The 26800-nt window shown below is 40.5% G+C and overlaps 2 protein-coding genes across 2 annotated transcripts; one reads left to right on the top strand and one right to left on the bottom strand.

The window, feature by feature from the left end:
• The first annotated feature begins 207 nt into the window (after nt 1–207).
• On the top strand, nt 208–12932 carry LOC131840640 (uncharacterized). Its single transcript, XM_059188812.1, has 12 exons — nt 208–258; nt 2888–3615; nt 3962–4268; nt 4597–4780; nt 5187–6134; nt 6687–6852; nt 8016–8162; nt 8768–9242; nt 9650–9782; nt 10253–10367; nt 11245–11409; nt 12828–12932. The coding sequence occupies exons 2-12, from the start codon at nt 2911–2913 to the stop codon at nt 12930–12932; spliced, it is 3450 nt and encodes a 1149-aa protein (XP_059044795.1). The 5' UTR covers nt 208–258; nt 2888–2910.
• Nucleotides 12933–20496: 7564 nt separating this feature from the next.
• LOC131840812 (UDP-glucosyltransferase 2-like) lies at nt 20497–26581 on the bottom strand. The gene is made up of 7 exons (XM_059189008.1): nt 26413–26581; nt 25366–25560; nt 24519–24738; nt 23707–23926; nt 22734–22953; nt 21985–22088; nt 20497–20663 (listed from the first exon to the last, which is right to left on the bottom strand). Exons 1-7 carry the CDS (start codon nt 26574–26576, stop codon nt 20497–20499), a joined length of 1290 nt encoding a protein of 429 aa, XP_059044991.1. The 5' UTR covers nt 26577–26581.
• Nucleotides 26582–26800: the final 219 nt, after the last annotated feature.

The following is a 26800-nucleotide window of genomic DNA, read 5'->3' as shown; positions in this document are numbered from 1 at the left end:
GACACACGGTGTGACAATGAAAAAAATATGACTCTGAAACTTCTTGCAAAGTTTGTAAATGCGTAACCATAGCAACGGAATGCTCCAACATAAACGCACAAAAAATTTATAACAATCTAAAGAAAATCGTGAATTTTAATGTTTAAATTAAGTGATAATTTGTAAATGATTTTGTAAATAGTTTAAAAGGATTTTGTTTGATTGTAACTTGATTTTGTTATTTGTATCATCTTGACCTATATTTAAAAGTATGTCAAGGTAAGTAATTATAATTATAATTGAATAATTGATCATTTTTACTTACTTAATTCTACACGTAATTGTTAAGGAAATCTACGACTTTTATGGGCCTATATTAACAATTATTATAATAAATAATGAGCTCATATTCATAATAATTCTTTGATATTGTAGATCAAAATTCGATCATACTTAATTTTCAGTTTAAATGTTATTTCTTTTGTTAAAGAGTAACTATATATCTCTATAACCTTTGTACCTAAAATTTTTTTTATTTATTATTAATTGGTTTGCTCGTGATCTTAACTCATCTGGTGGGAAATGATGGCGAAACCTAGGATGTAGAGCGGTTATCTAGAAGAAATCTATTCACCATAGACTTAATAAATGTAAGTATGCCAAATTCTTTATGAATCGACGTTGTTGACGAGCCAAGAGACACCCGATACTGTCCTCAGTATAATATTTTCGGCCCTTTGGATGATGTTAATATAGATATTATCTACTATATTTGCACTTTTCCAGAGTTATAAATTATATATCCCAACAGGTTTTAGGATAGATCAGTAATTTATTGTCAATTAGCTATTCCCGCGACTTTAACTTCATTTTTCTAAAATAAAAGATTTTTTATAAAGTAAATGTAGCCCAAGTTACTTCAAGTCCTTATTACATCAGCTACCTGCCAAAAAAAGTGCCGTCAAAATTGGTGTATGTACCGTATTTATATTCATATGAATATATATATATGCATGTAGTATAAATCGGTATTTCAATATTACAAACAGACACTCCAATTTTATTTATATGTATAGATAGATAGTTTTGTATAGAAAATGTGACTAATATTATAAACGCGAAATTTTATGAGTATGGATGGATGTTTGTTACTCTTTAATGCAAAAACTACTGAACGGATTTTGTTGATGTCCTGAGATTATGATTATGTACATACATATATATGAAATAAATATAAAATATAGATTTATAAAATCTATATTTTATATATATTTTATAAATCTCCCTTTGATGGGGTGTTAAACTTGTCATTGTGGGTCATCTTATTATTATTATTATTATCTACATATTAAATAGCCTAGTGTCAAAACAATTACTTTAACGATTTCGGTGACGTGTCCTAATCGATTAGGACACTTGCGTTGTTAGAATAAAGACGTATTGATTCAGAAATGATTAATGACATTGTTTACCATTTATATATATATATATACTATTATAGCTTTTGCCCGCGGCTTCGCTCGCGTTAATTTATATCCTTAGGGGTGGAATTTATCAAAATCCTTTCTTAGGGCATGCCTACGTCATAGTAGCTTTATGCATGCAAAGTCTCAGCCCGATCGGTTTAAAATTGACAAAGTTTCATACAAACCATCCCCTATTTTATCCCCTTGGGGGTAGAATTAATCAAAATCCTTTCTTAGCTGATGCCTACGTCATAACATCTACCTGCATTCCAAATTTCAGCCCGATCCGTCCAGTGGTTTGGGCTGTGCGTTGATAGATCACTATGTCAGTCACCTTTGAGTTATATATATTTAGACTAGCTGTGCTCGCGGTTTCACCTGCGTGAAAATTATAGCCTACTAACAGACCGGCCACGCGTTGCTGTGCTTAAAGCTCTTGAATAAAATAATATTGCGACTATAAATTGAGATGTAAGCTCTCCTACCTTTCATGTTGGATCAAATTACACACAATGTGCAAATCAAATTTGCAATCGCTTTAGTAGTTTAGGAGTCCATCACGGACAAACAACGCGACACGTAATTTTATATATAAAGATATGTTATACGATGTATATGTTATATTACCGTAAAGTTTCAACGAAATCCGTTCAGTTTTTTCGTGACAAAAACAAACATCCATCTATACTCACAAACTTCCACGTTTATAAGATATATATTTTGATTCTTTATTATACAAAAACACGTGTACAAAAGGCGAGCTTAATGCCATATGTAATTCTCTATCATCTAACCTTTTACGTACAAATCGAAAGCGTTGTAGGGCAGTAGTGGCGAAAAACTGTGACAAAAACTATAATAGATATATAAATATAATATACCTACAATTAAAATATATAAAAACCAGCAAATGCTAATAGATATAGAATAGCTATAGAATAGTAATAATAATAATAATAATATAAAAAATCTTTATTCAAATAAAATTAATATAAGCACATTTAAATAGTAACATTTTTTAATCTACCACTCATTCGGAACACAGCTCTTTTAGATAGCTTTTCAGCTTTTTTTTTGAGATTTATTTAATTTTAAACTGCCTATTAACAAAGTTAACATAAATAAAAATAAATCATCAGAGTCATCAGAGCCGACCAGTCCCTACAAGCAGCACCCGTTCACAAGTATAATGGGTGAGCCAGTCGTCATTGCGCTCAACCATATTTTACATATGTCATATAAGACTAGTAATAGCGACTTCACTTACATATACTTTTTCCGAGATAAAAAGTAACCTATCGTCGATCTCATAATATAATCTATTCTCTCTTCAAATTTCATTAAGATATGTTCAGTCTTGTAGTGACAAGGTAACAAACATATTTTCGTTTTCCTGAAATTAGTTTTAATTTTGTATTAATAATTTTACACATTTGTTATAGACTCATCTTGTCCTTAAAGTAATATGAAGACTACAATAAGAAAAACCAGTGATAACAAAGTCAAAAGCAAAGTAAAAACAACTAAAGACGACAGTACAGCATCATCCAAAAGAGATGAGAAAGAAAAATCTACAGCCCTTAAGACTAATGTATCTACTACACGAAATACTCCATCCAAGTCACAAAATACTCCAGCAACACCAAGATATACTCTATCTACGCCACGGAATTACGTACAGAAATCTACTTCCGCAGATATTTATGGTCAAAAGACATTACAATCCAAAGCACCAAGTAAATCAATTGGTACAACAAACAAAACAAATGTATCTGCGAAGGATATTTTGAAATCGTCGCCTTCATCTGTAACTCAGAGCAGTAGAAGTTCGGAAAAAAGGATATCGAAGAAAATAGAAACGAAATCGGAAAGCAAAATAAAACAAAAACCGCGGTTGGCGAAAGAGTTACCATACGCGAATGTAACTGTGAATTCGCCGGGGACAAAGAAAAAGTTAGATTTGAATTCAGAAACGGCAAAATTGAATTTGGATCGATCTGATGGTGATCGACAACGGACAAAGACGAGGACTCTTAAAGATGACGAAGTCAAAGTGTTGACTCCAGACGTAGTTGATAATAATGCTGAGATGATTAATTTGACGAGACGACTGGGAGCACAACCGAAGGCGTTTTTTGTTGATTTTGAAGATGAAAAAAGACAATCTAAGGTAAAATAATGACCATATTTTATAGAAAGGCATCGGCTTCGGTACTATTATCCCGCCTATTTGTCGGACTCGATGGTCTAGCGGTATAACAAATCACTTTACTTCCGATTGTGACAGGTTCGATTCCTCTCACGGTACGAACATTTATATTCATGATTACTATTATGATTGTTATTATCGGTCTGGATGTTTTCTATATATGTTAGCTAATTATTTGTATATCAGTTGTCTAGTATCCATAATACAAGCTTTGATTATTACTATGCGACTAGATGACGCTGTGTGAATTTAGGAATATAAAAATTATTATTTTAGTTTAAAAAATATATTAAAAATAATCCAACAGGTACAAAACAACAAATCGAGCGACGATGACGTAAGTTATGAAGACGACTTCGAAAGTTATGAGTCTGACTTTGAATCCTATCATAGTGAATCTAATTCAAGTTCGAACGATCAATTGGACAATCAAAGCGATCCAGAAAATAATGTACAAAATCAAGACGCTGATGACAATGATAAGAGATATATCGAAAAAGATTCATTTGAACGTAGAAGTAAAGGTGAAAAAGATATAAGTGGAAGTAATGGCCATATAGAATCTGATGATGGTTTAAAAGAAATTAAAGACGAGGAAAGAATGCTGGACTCTGGTGAGTAACATTTATTCCGGTTTATTTTACACCTAGTTCAAAGCATAGCTTATGCTAAGGGTACTAGAAATTTTATATCTGTAATTAACTTTTAATACGTTATACTACCTTTATATATATAAACCTGAGTATCAGTAATCCTCTACTAACAACTATATTGCAATTTTGTTGCGATCATCAGACACTGGAAATTTATGATATCAAAGATCTAAAATTTCCTTACTTAAATCTACAATATGTCATTTGCTTACAATAAATAATTTGTGGGATGTTAAAGAATTAAAAATTTATAAATATGAGGTTAAATATTTAATTTCAAAACTCACAGGTAATTTTGATTTGCGCGAGTCACAACGCTCGGCTAATCGCGCGAAACATGGCGTCATGGATTTCATAGTAGAAGACACGGAAGTTGATGTGAAGGTTTCTCTCACGGATGAGGGATTCCAGGATATGAGCAGTTCCAGTGCTGTTTCCAGCATGAGGACGCTTCACGTTGATGTACTTGATAGGTACATGAATGCCAAAGTGTGACATTATATGACAAGGAATGGAATAGAATAGAATAGAAAATTATTTACTCAAACTTACATTAAAGCACTCTTGAATAGTGAATTATTTATTTTTTCTATCGCTCATTCGGAAAGCTGTCTCATTACAAGAACAACGAGCAAGAAACTTGCGTGTTGCACTTTGAAATGATTTGGTTGTAGCAGAGGGTCTTATTAATGAATCACATTTATAAATTTTATATATTTAAGTTATAAAACGGAATTTAAGCTATTAACGAGAAATTTAAAACAGGTTCACTATTCCTTAGATATCTCAGAAAATATTACGTAGATTTTGGTACGTCTAAAAGTAGACATAATTTCCTTAAATATTTTATTCTTTATTGTTATAATTTTACTTTTTCAGGCCTCTTTTTATAGACTTCACGAAGGCCAAACAAAATAAACGAAAACGGCTAATATTCGAAAGGTTAAAGCAGCGCGCTCAAGATATACTCAGCATGGTAACATTGCATGAAATGTCATACTCACTCTTTGAAATGAAACCTATTCCATACGACGTGTATATGGCAACATTTGGCAGATCAAATTACATGCAAACTGCTGCGCAGACTTTTGACGATGGTATCACTGAGGAGGTGCAAACTGAAGAGATCGAATGCGATGTAAAATGGACCCAATACCCAGTAGATTTTTCCAATCATGATATTCATTTAATGCAAGATATTAGAAATAGAAAATATAGTCAAAATTTTGAAGATTACTTAACAAAGTTTACAATTTTAATAAAAGATACTTCAATTAAAAATGTCAACGATGAGATTAACTCGGATGTAAGTTACAAATTGAATCCAATGAGAATTTACTTAGAGCAGAAAGATGGCGTCGGTAACGGAAATATGTTGCAATATGACAGTTACGATTCTAAATTGAAAAATAACGAATTTAATGTGCACAGACTAAAAAGGTTCCTGAAAAAAGTCGAAAGTAAAGTCAGTTATGTTTTGACTGTTAACACTGGTAGTAAAGAATTGCCTGATATAGTAAAAAGTTCTAAATATGTTTTTAGCAAAGGTTTTATAACATTGTCGAATAAAGATATCACAGATGAAAACCTTTCTTTCGTAAGGGACACCAAAATTATTGGCATCATATATTCTGAAAACAAAAACAACCTTATTATGACTGTGCATAAAGCATCAAACGCAACAGCTGATAGATGTACTGTTTGCTTATGGAATTTAAGTATTGCCAGACGGGAACCTGTGAAAATTTTAACAGTAATAGATAATATTGTTGTTGGTAGATTTAGAGGCAACACTGATGGTATTTTTGTCGCTGCATTGGAGGACGGGTAAGTTGTTAAAAGTAGACATATTTATGAAATTATTGATCAGAAAGAGATTTTGAACTGAGTATTCTATGTCATCTATTTTTCTAATAGCACCTCGCTTTGTAAGCTAATCTTTGGTTTAAAAAGGTAGATATGGACGTTAATTTATGGGGTACTAGCTTATATATAGCTTATACATCAGAATAATATATAGGCTATACATTTCACGCGAGTGAAACCAGCCTGGCACAGCTAGTAAGCTATATTACTGTAAAGTTTCAATAAAACCCATTCAGTAGTTTCTGCGTGAAAGAATAACAAACATCGATCTATACTCACAAAATTTCGCATTTATAATATTATTAGCTATTTGCCCCGGCATCGCCCGGATGTACATGTGTTATATATATAAACCTTCCTCTAGAATCACTCTATCTGTTAAAAAAAATCTCTTCAAAATTCGTTGCGTAGTTTTAAAGATTTAAGCATACATAGGGACGGACAGACAGCGACAGCGATTTTATTTTATACTATGTAATGATAATAAGATTACGATAATTCTTTAATAAACAGCTCACTTCATCTTTGGGACCTATCGGAGAAGCCGACATGGCATAACAATGTTGTCAGCGACGAGAAAACTACCAATTTAGTAGAAGTTAATGTTGGGTCCTCAACAACACAAATAGAGGAAGACAGAGAATGGAATTTGAAAAATAGTCACGTAATCTATAATGAGGTTTGTATTGAAAATCTATTTATTATAGTTATTTTAGTAGAGGAAGATAAACGAGTCTGCGTGGATACAACTTTCTTACCTATTTTAACTGATAAATGTTTTTGTTGATGCGTGAAATATGGCAATATTAATAATAATCCTAGACAATTCACACAACATAATCTAGTCCCAAGCTAAGCAGAGCTTGTGTTATGGGTACTAGACAAATACTAAGACTGATAGTAATACTCTTTTTTTTTTGTATTAGTGTAATAATACTGTAATACATACATGTATTGATAAATACTAATATTTAAAAAACATATGTATTTATGTACTTGTATCCGTTGTTTAGTACCCATAACAACTTCTTAGCTTGGCACTAAATGACTTAGAATTGTCCTGAGATATTACTATTATATTATTCTTCTTATATCTAAATATATATAACTCAAAAGTGACTGACATAGTGATCTATCAACGCACAGCCCAAACCACTGGACGGATCAGGCTGAAATTTGGCATGCAGGTAGATGTTATGACGTAGGCATTCGCTAAGAAAGGATTTTGATTAATTCTACCCCCAAGGGGATAAAATAGGGGATGAAAGAACCTTTTCGGCCAGTAGGGGAGCGTGGGGTACAGTGGTTACTTTTTTTTACAACTGCTAGAACTTCACATTTTCTACCTCAGATTGATCAGATGTTTAATGAAAATCTAGAAGATACATTTAAGTTTAAAACAACATTGCAAAATAGCCTTACACTGCCCCATAAATGGGTATCCACTGTGACCCATTTAGGGGTCACAATGGATACAGAGCAGAGCCACTATGGATAAACGATATTTGGACCCCAATAAAAGATGATTACAATAACATTGTAAGTTCTTGGACATCATTCAATCAAACAACATTAACCATAGACCATAACAAATAATTAAATCTTGCAAAATCTTTGCACACAGAAAGGCAACACGACTATTGTGCTGCAACGCAAACTATATCTCTGAAATTCAGATAGCGACTAGTTAGGACGCGGAAGAAATGTAAGAACGATGACGTCGCTGAAACCCAAGTGTTTGTGTGCACCGCATGCAAAGCTACAACGATCTATCCACTGTGACCACGCTCCCCTAGTCCTCTTTCATGAACATGATCAGATATATTATTATTGTAATTCCAGAAGACTATACCATATGCCATGCAAACTTGCGCCTACACGAGCAGTGCTAGTAATGTACTGGATAATACTGCAGTAGACCATGTGGTCGGTCTAGAAATGGAATGCAAGCAGACCAGTCACGATGCAGGAAGGAAACTCATGGGGCAGGTTTGTTGTGAAGAACTAGAATATCCTTATTAATATTATAAATGCGAAAGTAAGTCTGTTTGTCTTGCATTCTGTCCGTCTGTCTGTTTGGTTCGCTTTCACCCCAAAATTACTGAATCGATTAATAAAATTTGGTACAAAGATAGTTCAAACGCTGAATCTATGTCCTTTACATAGGCTACTTTTTAATGCGTAAAAAGGGGTGGTAAGGGGTTGACAGGGGAGATGAAAGTTTGATGAATGTGACATTCAAAGTTTGTAAAAATGTTACTCTTAAGGGGTTAAAATATAATTGGGGATAATAGTTTGTATGAAAAATCGTCATTTTTGAAGCTAGAACGATGAAACTTTTTTCTTTTTTGATTAGATTTAAAGATAGAATTAGATTAGATTATTGAATGTCAAGGTCACATGGACAATGGTTTTTTTTCATGGATGATGGATGGACAATGGTTTTTTTGATGGAATGGCCCGCCTGCGGGTGATAAAATGAACATGAAGTCAGGTCAGTTACCGATTTTCCAGCATGGAGGTCAATCTGATATTGTACATTATAGCATAGCAATGGGGTTATTTGACAGTACTAACAGTCTGCTTCTCCACAGGTGTATGTATTACAACGAATAGGAATATTAACGATCTGGTCCATAATACAAGAGAAGCTAAAAACTAATACAGACATGGGCAAAGCATTCTGGTCGAAGATGAAGTTAGAAAAAACTCAAGCCATATCTCTCATTGAACACATAAATGGCGTCGAACCATCAACAAGTAATGTAAATTTCAATCTGAACGCAGCCAAAAAACGAGTGCTATTAAGAAAAAAAGAAAGGACCAAAGACAAGAAGATTTCCCGCCCGAAATCGTCTGTCAGTTTTGACAGACCCGTCAGTGCTGTCAGTATAAAGAAGAAAGTGTTGCCAGTAGAAAATAATTGGGAGAATGGTATAGTTTGTAGCGATTTGAAAATAATGAAATATGACAATGCAGATTATGTGTTGATTGCAAAAAATTGTGGGGAGGTGCTGTGTTGTACGAAGACTGGAGCTGCTGTTAAAGTGAATAGAATGTGTGTTGCCAGTAAGTATAAAATTTAATTCAAAGCTAAAAAAAAATATTTCTGTTATTACTATCGCTATAAAATAAAATTTTTTTGGAGTGTGTCTTAACAGTTAGGGATATAAAAATAGTTATAAACATATTTTCAGATCTATTGAATATACATATTTCATCAAAATCGGTCAAGCTGTTTCGGAGGAGTATAAACACGAAACCTATGTCACGAGAATTTTATATATTAGACTAGCTACTCGCCCCGGCTTCTCACGTGTGTAATGTATTATATATATAAACCTTCCTCTTGAATCTCTATATCTATTAAAAAAAAACGCTTCAAAATCCGTTGCGTAGTTTTAAAGATACATAGGGACAGATAGCGACAGCGACTTTGTTTTATATTATGTAATTTAACTCAAGGAAATTTTCAGATGATGCAACAACAGTAACCTGTTTGGAAGTGTCACAGCATGGACTGTCATATTTCTTGGCGGGCACCGATGTTGGTACCGTCAACTTATGTTCAGTGGTAGACGCGAGGGTTCTACTTACACTGGACTCCAGGTAGGTATTTCAGCTGACCAATAAATCACCTGAAGATGACTTTCAATCTTCTCTGTCTAACCCCATACTTCCTATCTCTGTCCCACTTGTTACTACTACAAAGATGATTGGAATGGCAAACATGGTAACTTGCCATCTGATGGTAAGTGATAACCGCCATCTATAGGGGGAAAAGCGGATTGTTAGTGATGTGGACTGATGATCCTATTGCTAGCAATGTACCATGTCAAGTTGACCTCCACACAGTTCCCCCTGGAAACTATCGTGGTTAATTTCTGTTTATTTAATAACGGTGTGAAATTGACCTAACCTCATGCTCAACTTATCGTCCTCCACTAGTGCCCCGCCAGCTTGAATTGTTAGCGGAAGCAGTTGCACCAATTATCTTGCATATTCGTTCGTTTATATATATATATATTTATTTATTTATTGCTCAGCTTTTTGTATCTATCCCTTTTTGTTGGCTACAGGAATTATCCAGAACGAAAAGAGACGGAAAGATACCAGAGCGACCCTAAGGGTCGGTACATGGGCGTCACAGTGACCTCGCAGCCAAGCACCAAAGATATACAAATAATGCCAGGCGTAAGATATTTTTTCTCTCTTACCTCTCTTATCTTTTCTCTGTTACCATCAATTTTACCTGCACAAACTTTCACCTACTATTTCAACCTTTTCAGATTAAATTTTGACCTAAAGGATAGTCTATTCTTGGTTTGGTACATCTGTTAAATCATATTTATTGAGCAAAGCCATTATTACTCACTAAACTATTACTTGAATGACAAACGTGCATAGTAATATTTGTTCAAGCAATGGATTATCATTTAACGTTAGACATAGACAACTATATAAATATACATTGTAAATAAACTGGCTTTGTTTTAAAAAGAAATTTACTTGTACCACATATAACATAATATTACATACTTGTACTAAACTAAACAATTGCTTAGATGACAAACAATCACTCACTAAACGATTACAACACACGTGCATGGCAATAGTTGTTCATGCACAAGATTTTCATTTAATGTTAGACATAGACACCTACATAAGTACACGATGTAGATAAACTGGCTTAAAAATAAAGAAATTCATGCACTTTTGAATAGTCATACCTATTATTTTTAACTTTTAAAGGCTAGCTTCAGAGGAGCTTCCTCCCGGGTACACTTAGATTGTGGAATGCACTATCTGCCGAGGTTTTCTCGAGAGTACAGCATGGGGTTTTTCAAGAAGGGTATATTAAGGTTTCTTAAGGGTCGGTAACGCGCATGTGACACCCCTGGTGCTTCAGCCGTCTATAGGCTACGGTAACCGTTTACCGTGACGAGACGAGACGGGCCGTATGCTTGTTTACCACCTACATGGTATAAAAAAAAAGCGTAGTTCGAAAATGCATAATTCTAGAAAAAGGTTATAAGTTTTTAACATCATGCTTTGACTCGTTATATTACAGATAGCAGTGAAATCAATATATTGGTCGACAGTCAACCCGTGTTCTATATACACATTACTGAGAGAAGGGACACTAATGTCATGGGAGTTGACACATAGTGACATCTACGCGGCAAGTGTCACCGAGAGCGCCGCAATAGGTGTCGCGGCGAATGCTGACACTTTGGTGAGTATTGAAATCATTGAATGTAACTGGAAATCTAGCTAATTACGACCTCCTTGGTCTAGCGGTTAAGCATACCGCTTTACGCCCGATGGTCGCGGGTTCGATTCCTCGCACGGCACAAACATTTGTTTTCATGAGTATGATTGTTTGTATCGATCTGGATGTTTTCTATGTATAATATGTATGTATTTACAAAAAAAAATAGCTATGTATTTTTATCAGTTATTTTTATCTAGTACCCATAACACAAGCTTTAGCTAGCTTAACTTGGGTCTAGATGGCGCTGTGTGAATTGTCCTGAGATTATTATTATTATTAATACTGAGTAAAAACAACATATGCATCATGACTAGCGTCCTCATTGGACACTGAAAAACAAATAAACATATGGCAAACCTAGGCCTGCGCTCAACAGAAATCTGTACAAACACCACTAAATATTCACGCATATATGAAATATCTCCTTTGAAACGTTTGCACTATATCCTGAGGAGATAAAACCCATCGCTCCAAAAAATATCCTTCAATTCTTGTCCCTGATGGGTCTAGGTAGTGAACTCTGAAAAAGGGTGAGCACAATAGATCTATGTAGGTCACAGTGCTACAGGTCTAAGCACCTGACAGTAGCCCAAACCCCACAATAAAAAAGCTAATAACCCAAGTGGTACCCGTCATCTACATAAAGGAACAGCACCACTGAGATCACGTTATCGAGGTTCGAGGTTCGAAGTTCGAAGTCGTATCCGTCAGGCGGGAGTTGGCCTTACTTAAAAGAAGGACTTAAGGAGCCTTAAGTCCTTCCTTTGGTTTGGAGTGCCATCTGCACTCGCCCTCTATCGTAAAGATCAGCTGCAGCCGACAGCATAAGCATAGTCTAAAAAAAATTACTCATAATAGTCGTAGGTTCAATTCCACGCACGATGTAACATGAGTATGATTATTTGTATCATACTTTTATTCAAAAGGATCAGATACTTCAAAGCAATCTTCAGTAGAATAAATGAATAAATAAATTTTTGAACGTTTGAACGCATTGTTCTCGTAAAAAATATGTATATGACGGCCTCGGTGGTCTAGCGGTTTAGCACACCGCTATACTTCCGATGGTCGCGGGTTTGATTCCTTGCACAGCGCAAACTTCTGTATTCATGAGTATGTTTGTTTGTGTCTGTCTGGGTGTTTTCTATGTATAATATGTATGTATTTTGAAAAAAAAATCTATCTATCTGTCAGTTATCTAGTACCCATAACTCAAGCTTGAGGTAGCTTTACTTGGGACTAGATGGCGCTGTGTGAATTGTCCTGAGATTATTATTATATAATGTATATAATATAATATTTTTTTAATATATGTAATAATTTATTAACATCACATTTTTTATACAATTTAATAACGATGTACTAATATTTTCTTCCAGGCACTGTTGACTCCCGATGGTGAGGTTCAGCTTCACAAATTGATGGGTGACCGCAGTGTGGACAATTACATACAATTGTTCACAAAATATGTAGCACTTTTATAGGAAAAATAAATAAACGACTTTTACACTTCATCGTGTTTCATTTCGACGACCTCAATGGTCTACCAGATTAGCAGACCGCCTTATGGTTGATGATTCCGGGGTCCTAACATTGTACGAACATTTGCATTCATGATTAAGATTCTTTGTATCAGTCTAGGTGTTTTTTATGTATATTAGTATTTACTTACAAAACAAATTGCATCTAAGTATTTATATCAGTTGTCTAGTACACATAACACAAGCTTTAGTTAACTTAGGACCAGAATACGCTGTGTAAATTTTCCTGAGATCATTATATCCTAGGATTATTATTTTCGGGGCGTGTGTCGGGCAACCTCCTAGTATGTTCCTGCCATTGGGAGGCTTCCCCATCCTCGTGGATACGTCCGCGGGGAACGGTGGCCGAGCAATGGTTTGGTTCTGGTACGCCCTGGGCGGGATAGTAGTCGTTCCCTCGGGATACTGCTACTATGTCGGCCGATAGTCCGGCAAGTAGGGTATGGACAACCTCCATCGGCGTCCATCCGGAGGTGTCGGTCGTTCGGGAACTCCCAAGCCTCGGTTCAGCCGAGGACACTGGAGCCCCGAATAACCCGTTGAGCAGGGGGTGTGTGTCACTTCTGGCACATGCCCATGTACATATTCGTACATTCTGCTTGTACATATTGTGATGTCCAATGTTACATGTTGTATATAGTCTTGTGTTGTATCGTCGTCGTCGTAGTTCGTTCGAGGGTACTACGTTATGTCCCTCGACGACGTCGTCTTTGTGTTTGTCGCCGTCTGCGACGAAGTGTCGTCTCCTCCTCGTGCCCTCTACTAGTTAGAGGGACACGGTTGAGCGAGACCTGGTCGGGCCCAGTGGGTGCTTCACTGCGCAGCCGGGCACACTTATGTACCACCGACCGCAAACCGTAACCCTGATGCTAGGTGTTGATGTCATGTCTATCAGCCTAGTTAGTCAGGAACGGGGGCCTCGGCTTAACCGCATGAGGAGATCACCTCTATAAAAAATCCGTCCATTCCAAGGTCTTGCGTGCCGAGGGAGTGCCTAGAGGTGGCAGGGGCGTTAAACCTGTCGTTAGCGCACAACCCGGGAGTACCTGTCGCCCTCCCGGCGTATTAGACCGCAGACAGTAGCAGGGGGCAACGCTGTCTGTGCAACCTATCCCCCATACTCGTGGGAACAAAATGGATAAGATCAAAGCACAAAAACAGGTAGTGGTGGAGTTGGAATCGGTTGATTCCGACAGCAGTATGGCGTCCGCTCAATCAGAGCCAGGATCGCCGAATAAAGCGCAGCCTAAACAGCAAAGACCAGCGCGCAGAGGTAGAGGCAGACCCCCAACAACCGGGGAATATGTGGGATTGGCTAGTGCCAAAAATGGTCGAAGTCCAGCGACAAATGCTCCAAACCGAGGCTGAAAAGGAGCTACTGGCGGAAACGAGGGCGGCCAGGCTGAGCAAGGTGACATTAGAGGGACCCAACACCAACCCTAATGATGTGACAGTGGATGGCCTGAATAGGCAAGTTCTTAAAAATATTCAGGTGGTACTCAGCGTGGCCTCGAAGTCAAAGAACCTGAAGGGCACCTTCGTTAATGCCCTCAAAGAGGCAGCCGCGTCCATCAGCGAAGCCGCCTCGGTGCTGGCCAAAAGAACGGCCAACGAAGAAAACCAACACCTCAAAGCCCAAAACTCCCGCCTTGAGGAGGAGGTAGAAGTTCTCCGCAAGCAGGTGGAGGACCTCAAGATGGAAGTCGCCCAGTTGAAAGTGGACAGCGAGCGGGCATCCCAAGCGTTGCAAAATCAGCCGCAACAAACAAATACAAGCGGGTCAGAAGACCTCAAACGTACAATCGCGGAAGAGGTCACGCGAGTCATGCAGCTGAGGTTCGACGCTTGGGAAGCGAGGCAACCTTTCCCCAGACATGCCCCTGTAACACGCAAACATCGAGTGGCAGAGGTCGAAATATCCCCGCCAGCAATAGATGCCAGGACTCGTTCTGCTTCGCCGGAGCCAACTGCCCCTTCTTCTTCCGCAGTTGTAGCGGAGAACAATAAGACTAGGAAAATGAAGAAGGGGAAAAAGGCGGCCCAAACGAAGCCTGCCACCTCTCAAAAGCCGGAGCCGGCGCCTGCACCGGAAAAATCCGCCGCCGCAGGAGACACATGGGCAACCGTGGTGAAAAGGCGTGGACGCATTACGGGACAACCACAGGCTAAGGCGGGTACTTCAGGCTCCCAGTCCAATCAGGCGGGTGGGACTCGGAAGAAGGGAGCTCCCTCTCCCAGTAAACTCCGGGCCCCTCGCTCTGCAGCGATTATCCTCGCTCTCCCTTCGGATGCGAAAGAGGCAGGTGCAAACTACTCCGACATCCTCAGGGAGGCGAAATCGAAAATAGATCTGCTCTCCTTGGGAATATCGGAGGTGCGGTTCAAGTCTGCCGCAACGGGGGCGAGGATCCTGGAGATCCCAGGCTCGGAGAGTGGGCAGAAAGCGGATGCGCTCGCGACGAGGCTCCGTGAAGTTCTGGTGGGCAACCCCGTAGGTCTCCAGACCCATTAAATCGGCAGAAATGCGAATTATGGGCCTGGATGATTCTGTTACGATAGAGGACGTGGTAGAGGCAGTTACCAGAGATGGAGAGTGTAAGCCTGAGGACGTGAAAACCGGTGAAATTCGAGTGAACGCCTCGGGCTTAGGCACCTGCTGGGTAAGGGCTCCCATCCTGGTGGTAAAGAAAATAACCACAGCAGCCCGTATCCGAATCGGCTGGATATCGGCCCCTGCCGAGCTCCTCAAGCAGAGGCCGCTGCGGTGTTACAAGTGCCTGCAGAACGGCCACATAAGGACAAGGTGCCCGCACGAAGGGGACCGCAGTGGCCTCTGCTTTAGGTGTAGTAAGGGCCACAAATCCGTCGGCTGTACAGCCACACCAAATTGTGCCATCTGCCGTGAGGCAGGTAGGCCGGCGGAACACTGGCTGGGAAGCAAAAGTTGTTCCCAGACCAGGCAAAAAACTAAGAAGGGGCCGGCACCAGCACCTCCCGCGACCGCCGCCACCGTAACTTCTAACAGTTACGACGTGTTGGAGGAGGAGACGCCTTCCTAATGGCTCCCCGTCCCCTTCGTCTCCTCCAGGCGAACGCGAACCACGCAGTCGCTGCACAGGACCTTCTCCTTCAAATTGCGGCTGAGTGGCTCGTGGACCTGGTCGTAGTCGCCGAACCATACAGAGTTCCTTCCTCTGACAATTGGTTCGGCGACTCAGACGGCCTGGCTGCTGTCGTCCGAGTCGGGGGAAGTTCAGCCTCCTCTCCCTGTACTCCCCTATTTAGGGGACGGGGTTACGTAGGAGTGAGTTGGGGGAAATCGTCGTCGTCGGAGTATACTTCTCTCCCAACAGGACCGTCGCCGAATTCGAAGAGTACCTGAACGGGTTGGCCACCTTTATAAGTGTCCACTCAACCCGTTCAGTACTTGTCATGGGGGACCTCAATGCTAAATCCACAGCTTGGGGTTCCCCCAGTACTAGCGCGCGAGGCGCGGTCCTGGAGGACTGGGCGGTGGCGTCCGATCTCGCTGTTTTAAACGTGGGGTCGGTCGCCACATGCGTGCGATGGCAGGGGGAATCCATAGTGGACATCTCCCTTGCCACTCCATCCATCGCACGCCGGGTGCGGAGGTGGCAGGTGATGGACGAGGTGGAGACCCTGTCGGATCATCGTTATATCAGGTTCGACATTCTCCCCCGTCCGGAGCTCCGCACCCGGAGCGCCCAGAGAGAAACGCTCCGACGTTCCCCAAATGGGCACTGAAGCGTCTCAATAGAGACTTGCTGGTGGAGGCTTCTATAGTGCAGGCCTGGTCATCATCTCCATCCAGGCAGGTAGAGGAGGAAGCTAATTGGCTTGGGGAGGCCATGACCCGCATCTGCGATGCGGCCATGCCCCGAGCCCGCCCTCCCCCTCCGAGACGTCAAGTGTACTGGTGGTCCGAAGAGATAGCGGCCTTGCGAGTCGAAAGCATGGCCGCTAGACGCCAGTACATTAGGCACCGCCGTCTCAGGCGGGGCCGTGACGCCGCTATAGAAGTCGAGCTGCACGCGCAATATACGCAGATGAAGAAGACGCTGCAGCTCGCCATCAGGACGAGCTGCAGCGAGACTCTCAACAAAGATCCATGGGGGCGCCCATACAGGAGCGTAACGGGCAAATTACGCCCCTGGACGCCCCCCGTGGCAGAGAGCCTCCAGCCCCAGCAATTGGAGGGGGTGTTGACAGCTCTATTCCCAGAGCAGCCGGAGTTCACACCCCCTCCTATGGTGCCGCGCAGCCGTCAAATAGAGGAAGACGACGGCGGCACCCAAAGGGAAGTTATTCCGTCAATCACGGCGGAAGAGTTCTCCGCGGCCGTGGACAAGCTCCGGGGCAAGAAAACTGCCCCAGGGCCTGATGGTGTTCCCGGCCGGACTCTATATTTGGCCCTTGGTGCCCTTGGGGACCGACTTCTAAGCCTCTTCAATGAGTGCATGGAGTCGGGGCGATTTCCCAAGAAGTGGAAGGCGGGCAGAGTAGTCCTGCTCCGCAAGGAGGGGCGCCCTGCGGATTCCATATCCCCCTCGGCGTTCCGCCCGATAGTCCTTCTTGACGAGGTCGGCAAACTATTCGAGAGGATCATAGTACGCCGCCTCGTCAAGCACCTGGTCCGGGTGGGTCCCGACCTATCCCCGAATCAATTCGGGTTCCGGGAGGGCCGATCCACGATCGATGCGATCGCACAGGTTCGTGCCCTCTCGGATGAAGCAGTCTCCCGGGGAGGGGTGTTGTTGGCGGTGTCTCTCGACATCAAAAATGCTTTCAACACCCTTCCCTTTGAGTGTGTTAGGGAGGCACTCAAATTCCACCAAGTGCCTCCCTACCTTCGGGAGGTGATCGGGGCCTACTTCCAAAACAGGAAAGTGATGTGTATCGGGCGGAACGACGCGGTGATTGAGAGGGAGATGCAACGCGGTGTTCCACAGGGATCGGTTCTGGGTCCGGTCCTGTGGAACATCGGGTATGACTGGAATCTGCGGGGCACCTTGCTCGACGGGACCAGCTTAGTCTGCTATGCGGACGACACGCTGGTAACGTCCCGCGGGCGGGACTACAGGGAGGCTGCCCGTCTCGCTACTGACAGTGTGGCACTTGTTGTCGGCAGGATTAGAAGGTTAGGGCTCCAAGTGGCGCTCGAGAAGTCGGAGGTCCTTTGTTTCCATGGACCCCGACGAGCGCCGCCACCAGGAGCCCATATCGTGGTCAGCGGTCATAGGCTCGAGGTCAAAACATATTAGATATTTAGGGCTTGACCTTGATAGTCGCTGGGGTTTCCGGTTCCACTTCAAGAACCTGGCTCCTCGTCTAATGGCGGCGGCCGGCGCTAGCTGGCTGCTGCCTAACATCGGGGGGCCGGGGGATAATTGTCGCCGCCTCTATATGGGTGTGGTACAATCGATGGCCCTATACGGGGCCCCTATATGGTATGGAGCCCTGTCCAGGGGGAATATGGCCTTGCTCCTGCGTCCGCAGCGAGCAATGGCCATAAGGGTCATCAGAGCGTACCGCACCGTCTCGAGAGAGGCGGCGTGCTTGCTCGCGGGCTCCCCACCTTGGGATCTCGTATTTTTCCCGCGCGTCCTTGTACAAGTGGCGCGCGGACGAAAGGGCCCAAGGAAGGGAGCCCTCTGGAGTGGAACTAGGGGAACGGAAATCCCACCTCCGACGTGTCCTCATGGAAAAGTGGGAAGAAAGGCTGGCCAACCCTACGGCCGGCCTGAGGACCGTCGAAAGTTCTCAAAGAATGGATGGGCAGGCGACGGTGGCCGCTGACTTATCGACTTACGCAGGTGCTGTCCGGACATGGGTGTTTCATGTGTAACATCGCACGGAGGGAGCCGACAACAATGTGCCACCAGTGCGGATGCGACCAAGACACGGCGCAGCACGTTCTGGAGGAGTGCCCTGCATTCGCAGAGGAGCGCCGCGTCTTGGTCGCGGAAGTGGGGGCCGACCTCTCGCTGCCGAATTTAGTTCGGGCAATGGTTAGGAGCGAGGGGTCGTGGCTGGCAGACCGCCTTATGCTCACCTTCTGCGAAGAAGTTATTTCGCAGAAGGAGGCGGCGGAGAGGGACCGGGAGTACGATCCTTTCGCCCCAATGATCCGCCGCCGGAGGACCAGGCGCAGACGTCGGGACGAGCCCAACTCCGTCCCGAGTCTACCCCCCACGGGGGCCGGGGTGCATGCCTTGAGGGAGGCACCACCCCACAACCAGGCCCCTGGAGGCGCGCGCGTTGCGCCTCCACGAGAAAGGTTTAAGCCATAACCAGAGAGAGGGGGCCTGTCCTACAACATCTACAGGACAGGCCAAGCCGCCGAAGTCTGGGTTGAATGCCAAGTGCGAACCCCGGACTTCGGCCCACGGCACCTCGAGGTATACCGTGTGGTTTTTTAGTGGGTACGAGTCCCACACACCACCTCGCCATCCCTCCGGCGGGGTGACGGTCTTGTTGAAGATTTTTCCACACGATAAAAAAAAAAAAAAAAAAGGATTATTATTTTCAAAACATTTTTTTATACCACCTAGGTGGCAAACAAGCATACGGCCCGTCTGATGGTAAATATATCCGCAGCCTATGGACGCCTGAAACACCAGGAGTATCACGTACGCGTTGCCGACCCTTAAGAAACCTTAATATACCCTTCTTGAAAAACCCCATGCTGTAGTCTCGTGAGAAAACCTCGGCAGGTAGTTCATTCCACAATGTAAGTGTACACGGGATGAAGCTCCTATGAAGCTAGCCTTAAAAGTACTGTCCGAGACCACTTAGGTTCAAGTGTGTGATGAATTCCCTGTAATAGTGTAATTAAGTATTTATACCATCTAATCCCAAAGTAAGCAGAACTTGTGTTACGTGTACTCAATGAAATATAAGATTGCCTTTAGCAATAACGCCTCCTTATTGCGATTATACTCAATAAGAACTTAATATATTATTTATGCCTTTATTTTTCGGACATCTCTAATGCTGTTGGCCGCAGCTGGCCTTTACAGCTTCACCGGATGTTAGGGGGCGAGTGCAGATGGCACTCCAAACCAAAGGAAAGACTTATGGAGCGGCTGAAGGCCAACTCCTGCCTAACGGATACGACTTTAGTCTGAGGGCACCACTAGGGGTTCGAACCTCGGCTCAGGGCGTCGTAATTTCGATCCCCGTTTGAATTGGACGAGGGATCGATCGGAGGGGTTTATTTGTGCTTTTTCTTGACTTTATATTATAATTGAAATATTTTCTATCTGTCTATCTACTTAAAAATGAAGTGAGGTGTTTATAGACGGCTCCTTGAGATATTTCTAAATGGGCCACTGCAGTAAAAGTGGGAACGGAATAACAATGGAATAATAATGAACTATACAAAATTTATGAAATAAAATATAAAACCAAAAAATGAGTTAAATCAATAATAAAATTCAGTTTATATAAAATAGTTTAATATTAATTATAAATAACTTATAATAATTTATTGTTTCTTCAGTTTCTTGCTGGTTTTCTTGGTGAGTGGTCGTAGTGCTGCTGCCGCCAGTCTGTACAGTATGTAGAGCGCGGCCGCCAGCAGCGCCGCCTGGTCCAGCATCCAGCGCGCGTACCACGCGTACTGGCGAGACGGGGAGCGCAGGTGATGCGCGCCTGGAATTGTACACCAAACAAATCAAATCAAATCCAAAAATATGTATTCTAAAACGATACTTTTGTGGCGAATTTACTATTATCGCGCGGCAACACCGTTGCCTAGCTACGACAGAACAAGAAGATAACAAGCCTGTCATTGGAGACCGAATCACTTTCTTGTACATACATATATATCCATTGAAAATACTTTTAATTATTATAAATATGTATATAGCTACAATCTGGACTCATCACTTCATTTCCTCCTTTCCTGCTGCTGCCACAATACATGGAACATATTACAAACACAAATAGTAGCGGCCCCAACATAGTCGCTTAACTTTCTTATGTTCGGCTGACTAAATTAGTCCAGTGAAATATAAAATTAAACATGATATGACTTATTTTGGCGCAATATATAAAAATAAGACTGCATATACGTGAATAATAGTATTCAGAAAGAAATTATGATTTAAGTTAACAGGAAAGGAATGAAAAAATAAAAAAAAGGGCTGGTAAACGCCTTTTTTCATAATAATTAGATAACGGTAAGAAATATGAAAAAATGTTTTAAATAAAAGTTGTAGAGAAAAAAATTCTCCACAAAACAAGTCCTTTTCATTTTTTAATTATCAGCTGTTGTTTAGCCACAAAATCAAAAACTAATTTGGTTCGTTGAATGTCGTCAAGGACTTGTTTTGTGCAGAATTTTTTCTCTACAACTTTAATTAGAAATGTCTTTCATTCTCTTTGACATTATCCTTCTGCCTCATTCATATGATACTCCATTATATGCATCATTCAATACTTCATATTTTCATCCGTTGTTCATTTATAAAATTTCAATAAAGCTACAAAATTACAATTTAGGTTATTAATTGGCAACGTAAATATTTTATAACTTACCAACAGATAATACCAAAAAATATTGTATATTTTATCAATGCGTATCAGAACACAATTCTAATTTCAAATAATTAGACGCTTTCTTTTATACTTTATTAGGTTAGATGTAACTACTGACTAGGCAGTATGGGCAATGCTCTTCGCCTGTCCAAATTGGACGATTTTTAAAACAACAACAACAACTTTATTAGGTTAGGCGGGAAACATTGTTGCCGCTTAATAAATTTCGAATCAGTCACAAAAACATAGATATTCTTTTTTTAAAGTGCTTTTATTTTTTCCAACGACGCATACTTCTCGTAGCAGTATGTAATTCTCAGATGGCTTCGAAGTACTTAATTCAAAGTTTTTAACGTCAATGATAGGTTCATTGACGTTACCAACAGAAAAAAAATGGGCATTAAAGATATGTCCTAATAAAAGATTTTCTTACCTTTAGTTTCGATGGCCAATTCGACGTAGTGAGACACCAGTTTGCTTGGCTTCACAGGGGAATTGCGGAACAACCAAGATAGATGTTTCGCGCGTTTGTAATATCTAAATAAGAAAAAATAATGCTGTATTTTTTTACAATAGGCAAAAGATAGGCAAAAGACCTATCTAAAGAATGCCATAGGGTCTTACATATTTCGGTTGCCCGAACTGCTTCCCTTTGTGTTATTCTTCTTGCAAATATAATGGAGAATGAATTGAACAAGTCATGAATTGAAATTGTGGCAACATACTGTTATATAAAAAAGATATACTTTTTTTATCAGATAATATACTAGTTATTTTCTACGACTTCATTAATTTTTTTAAGGACTACGTCATCAATTTTCGTATCAAATTTCAAGATCCGTTAAAACGTTAGAAAATGTAACAAACAGATAGATATACAGACATGTGAATAACGTATGATCAACTCAGTAAAGTCGGCTTGTAAAAAATAAGGTTGGAGCGTTATTTGAGGTGTCACGCATTTATAACATTAATATAGATTGCGCTTAATCTACTATTGAAAATTTTTTAATGTTTCATTTATATTGTCTATGGTTGCCTTGTACTAATTTTTAGTCTATGTTTATATAAAATTTTTTACGCGTTATTCGGGGCACCACGATCACGCATTTATAACATTAAAATAGACTGCATTTAAATTAGTATAAAAAATATTTTTTTTAGTACTAGACCATTCCTCACCTGTCAGTACTCAACATCTCCTTCAGCTCCACCCTGAGCTCATCAGCCATATCATCTCCATACTTGATCTTCCTCGCATATCCATTACGAACCGCTTGCTCCGCATTATAGGGCTGGTCTCCATACACGGGTATGGCCAGGAGTGGCATACCATACTGGAGGGACTCCATGGTGCTGAGGAGACCGCCGTGTGTGATGAACAGCTTCACGTTAGGGTGGGCTGGGTCAGGAAATGTTTTTTTTATATAATTACAATCTTACTACTATTATAAAGGTGGAAGTTTGTGAGTGTGGATGGATGGATGTTTGTTACTCTTTCATACAAAAACTATTGCATGGATTTTTATTAACCTTTCCTATATAGCTTATTGGTACGTGATAATGAGGCTCGAATATCTCAGATGGTAGGTGAGCTTGTGTTCAAGATTACAGGTGTTACGGAAGGTAAATGGACTGTATTAGGGCTGGTTAAAAATGAGACACGTTCCTGGGTGAGGAAAAATAGGTGCAAAAATATAAAGACAATATGGCATAAGAAAACAAATAGTATATAAAAACAGAACGTCAAAATATAAAATTCAAATATATATAAAAACATAAAAACTATCAAAAAGGCTGCCATCGGCAACAACAGGGTTGTAGAAATGATAGATTTGCTTATAGTCTTCAAATTAATGGGTAAATACTGTGAGAAATTACAATTTTGCCCCCATCTTAGACGTTAAATATATTTACAAAAAAAATATGTTTATTTATATCAGTTGTCTAATGACACAAGCTCTGCTAAATTTTAGACAAGATGACGCCATGTGAGTTCTTAAAAAAAGCGTTTAACGCGATTTGTTTGGACTACAACCCGTGGAACAGAAGGAACTGGAGAGGAAATGACTGATATTGGTGTAGCACATTTTTTGGACAGTCCATCAAATTCAAGGTCCTAATTATTGGGAATTTGTGAAATATATCAACTTACACAATATACTTGGCTGTGGAAACCAGGGTCTAACATGTACATTCTTCGGCAACCCTGTGATCTGCTCTTCAAACTTCCATAGAACCGTGTACGGCAACTCTCCCAGAACTTGGATCAGTTCGCGCCGGGTACGCTTTGGTAGAGCGGCTGACTTCAACACTGATCCCATACTGAAGTATACCACTCCGTTCTTCGAAGAGTCCAATAGTTCTTGCAGATCCTGAGATAGAATCATTTTGTAATTACAATTCTTAATTACTCCCTCTTTCTACTCGTCAAAAATGAACATGCCAGTTCATTCTAGAATGCTGAAGCTTCCCAACTGTAGAACCCTTTTTATGGAAAATTCGTTCTCTTTTAGAGCTGCTGTTTTGTGGAATAACCGTGGCTTTTTTCCGCCCATTCGTGTGCAATGTAAATGGGACGTAGGAGAGTATAAGGAGAGTATTTCCATCACCACATTAAAAAAAAATCTCATTTATCAATATATGTGGATTCAGTTTCATAGATAATCATTATTCGTATTTTTCGTTGCTTTCGTTCGTTGTAATTGTATTTGCTTAGATATTTATATATGATTATTTTATTATATTTATTATATACCTATCTAATACAAAATAGGCTATATAACATCAGCTGCAATTAAATAATATGTTGCCGAAACGAGTGTGTATTCTATATATATTATGTATGTATTTATATAATTATATCAGTTGTGTAATACAGACCGTAAGCTCTGATTAGATTGGGACCAGATGGTGCTGTGCAAATTATCCTGAGATATTATTAATAATCTATTGGTGTTATCTTACCTTTGGTAGAGCAGCTACTTCCTCAGGAATATGGTATCCAGCGATGTTAATCACATTTGGTGGAATAGGCTGCCCTGGTGCATACGCTGGATGGGAGTTCAGAAAGAGTATAGACAAATCGTTCAGTGCATCCGAATATGATACTAGAGGAACCCCACGAGCGGCTGCTAGTGGAGTGAAATAGGAGTTGTATATGTCATTTAATGATGACCATTCCCACCTGGAAGCAGATGAATGTCATTAAAGAACATTATATATCTTATTGTTCTCTAAATGGAATAGCAATAATTAACTAACGGCCCATCTTGTTGTCCAAAAGCCATTTCCTCTCGGCACATTCTTTGCGAGGTTTCTGTTTCTCATCCCACCATCTGGACTGTAGCTGACGTTCAGTCATAATGCAACTACCTTACATTTTTATTATTGGTGAGTTTGGTCTATTGTCAATTTTTACACGTGTACCACTACGTCTTACATAGATCTATTGTGTTCGCTCTTTTTCAAAGTTCCCTACCTAGATCCTTCATGGAAAAGAATTTAAGAATATTCTTAGGGGTCATGATTTTTATCTCCTCAAGATAGAGTGTATAGTTTCCAAAGGAGATTATGCATTTCGTTTATGCATTAGTCGACTATAAGCACATAGGATGTGTAGTGGCGTTTCCTCTTCAACTTGGCAAAATCTTAACCATACCTTAACCATTATAGAAGTTCCGGGAAGTTAATGTTTTAAATAGCTTAGGCTACTTTTATTTTTTTAAATCTATTAATTTTAATTTCAAAAAAAGGTAATTTTCGCTTGGAAGAAAGGGGTAACATCTAGTTCTTGAATATAATTATTACTAACCAGTTGGCCGCAGTAAATACGATATGGTAGAAAGTGTTGGCCAGTCTCTCGACGAAATTCATCGGTATCGTTGCATTGTTCAAGAAGATAGGGACAGTGGCTACCGAGCGCACCTCGTCCACCATTAACTCGAAGATTGAGTTATATATTATGCCTGCCATCATTATCCATGGTACTTGCTGTACTGCTGCATATCTGTAATGACATATAAAGACTGTTAAATACTTTATTGTGGAAGCGTCTGTCTTGTACCTGTATGCTTTTAATAACGTTTCCTGAGCTCTTTAGCATATATTTTCACTATCTTTCATTCTTGGTAATTCATTTTAATAAGAATAGGGAACGTGCGCGTCGATCCGTACAGTCATAGGTAATAAAAGTAATGAGCTCTAATAATCTGTGCTTACATCGGGTATAGGGTAGATATTGAACAAAGACATACATTTGCATAACTAAGTGGTCTAGGACTCTGCAGTTTCAGAAGAGCTTCCTCGAAATCAGAAAACCTCGGCAGATAGTTCTTTCCATCTATCTGCCGAGTTTTTCTCAAGAGACTACAGCATGGGACATTTGAAGAAGGGTATATTAAGGTATTCTTAAGGGTCGGCAACGCGCACGTGGGAGCCCTGGTGTTTCAGAGTACGGTAACCATTTGTCTCCAGATGGGTCTTTTGCTTGTTTGTAGTCATCGTAGTATAAATATGTCTGTGTGTACATTACTCACTAAAATCCTAGCATAGCAGTATTATCGGAGGAAGAGGCTCTCCTCTTGTTGTTAGTAATGTGGACTACTAACTAAACCTGACTACTCATCATATCATCATCCACTGGTAGCCAGCGTAAACTGTTAGCATAGGCATTCCAATATATATCCATAAGAAAAGAAAAAAATAATTAACGTAACATCTTGTACTGTATCCAAAATTGTTCACAAATAAATATATAATGATTAATGTAACGTCTGAGCGCTTTTCATGTGTATAGACGGCAGTTGGCACTTTCTCTAAGGTAACCTGCCAAATTTTATTTGCAGATTAAAGAACTCACCCAGCATCAGTATCAGAGAAGAACCACTCCGATACGACGGCGTCGTACTGCGTGTTGATCACAGCGTCTCTCACGGCCGGCGTGTTCACAGTAATGGACGTTATGTTCTTAGCACACTCTCTCAAAAAAGCTATGCCCTTCTCGACGACTTCAGGGTCGTTCATGTTGAGTGCTGGAATGTTTAAAGGTATTGAATAGACATTGTATAAATTCATCTGCGTAGGTACCTCTGTTTTACCTATTTCACCTACGTTCAACGTCGGATATAGGTTTCTACCTATTTCATCTGTATCAAACGTGCCATATAGATTTTCACCTATTTCAGCTGCGTCAAAACTGCCATATAGATTTCCACCTACTTCAGCTGCGTCAAACCTGCCATATAGAT

The sequence above is a fragment of the Achroia grisella genome, unplaced genomic scaffold (assembly GCF_030625045.1).
Source record: "Achroia grisella isolate CSIRO2021 unplaced genomic scaffold, CSIRO_AGI_Agris_v1 utg149, whole genome shotgun sequence".
Lineage (NCBI taxonomy): Eukaryota > Metazoa > Arthropoda > Insecta > Lepidoptera > Pyralidae > Achroia > Achroia grisella.
This window is presented reverse-complemented; position numbering and strand designations above follow the sequence as displayed.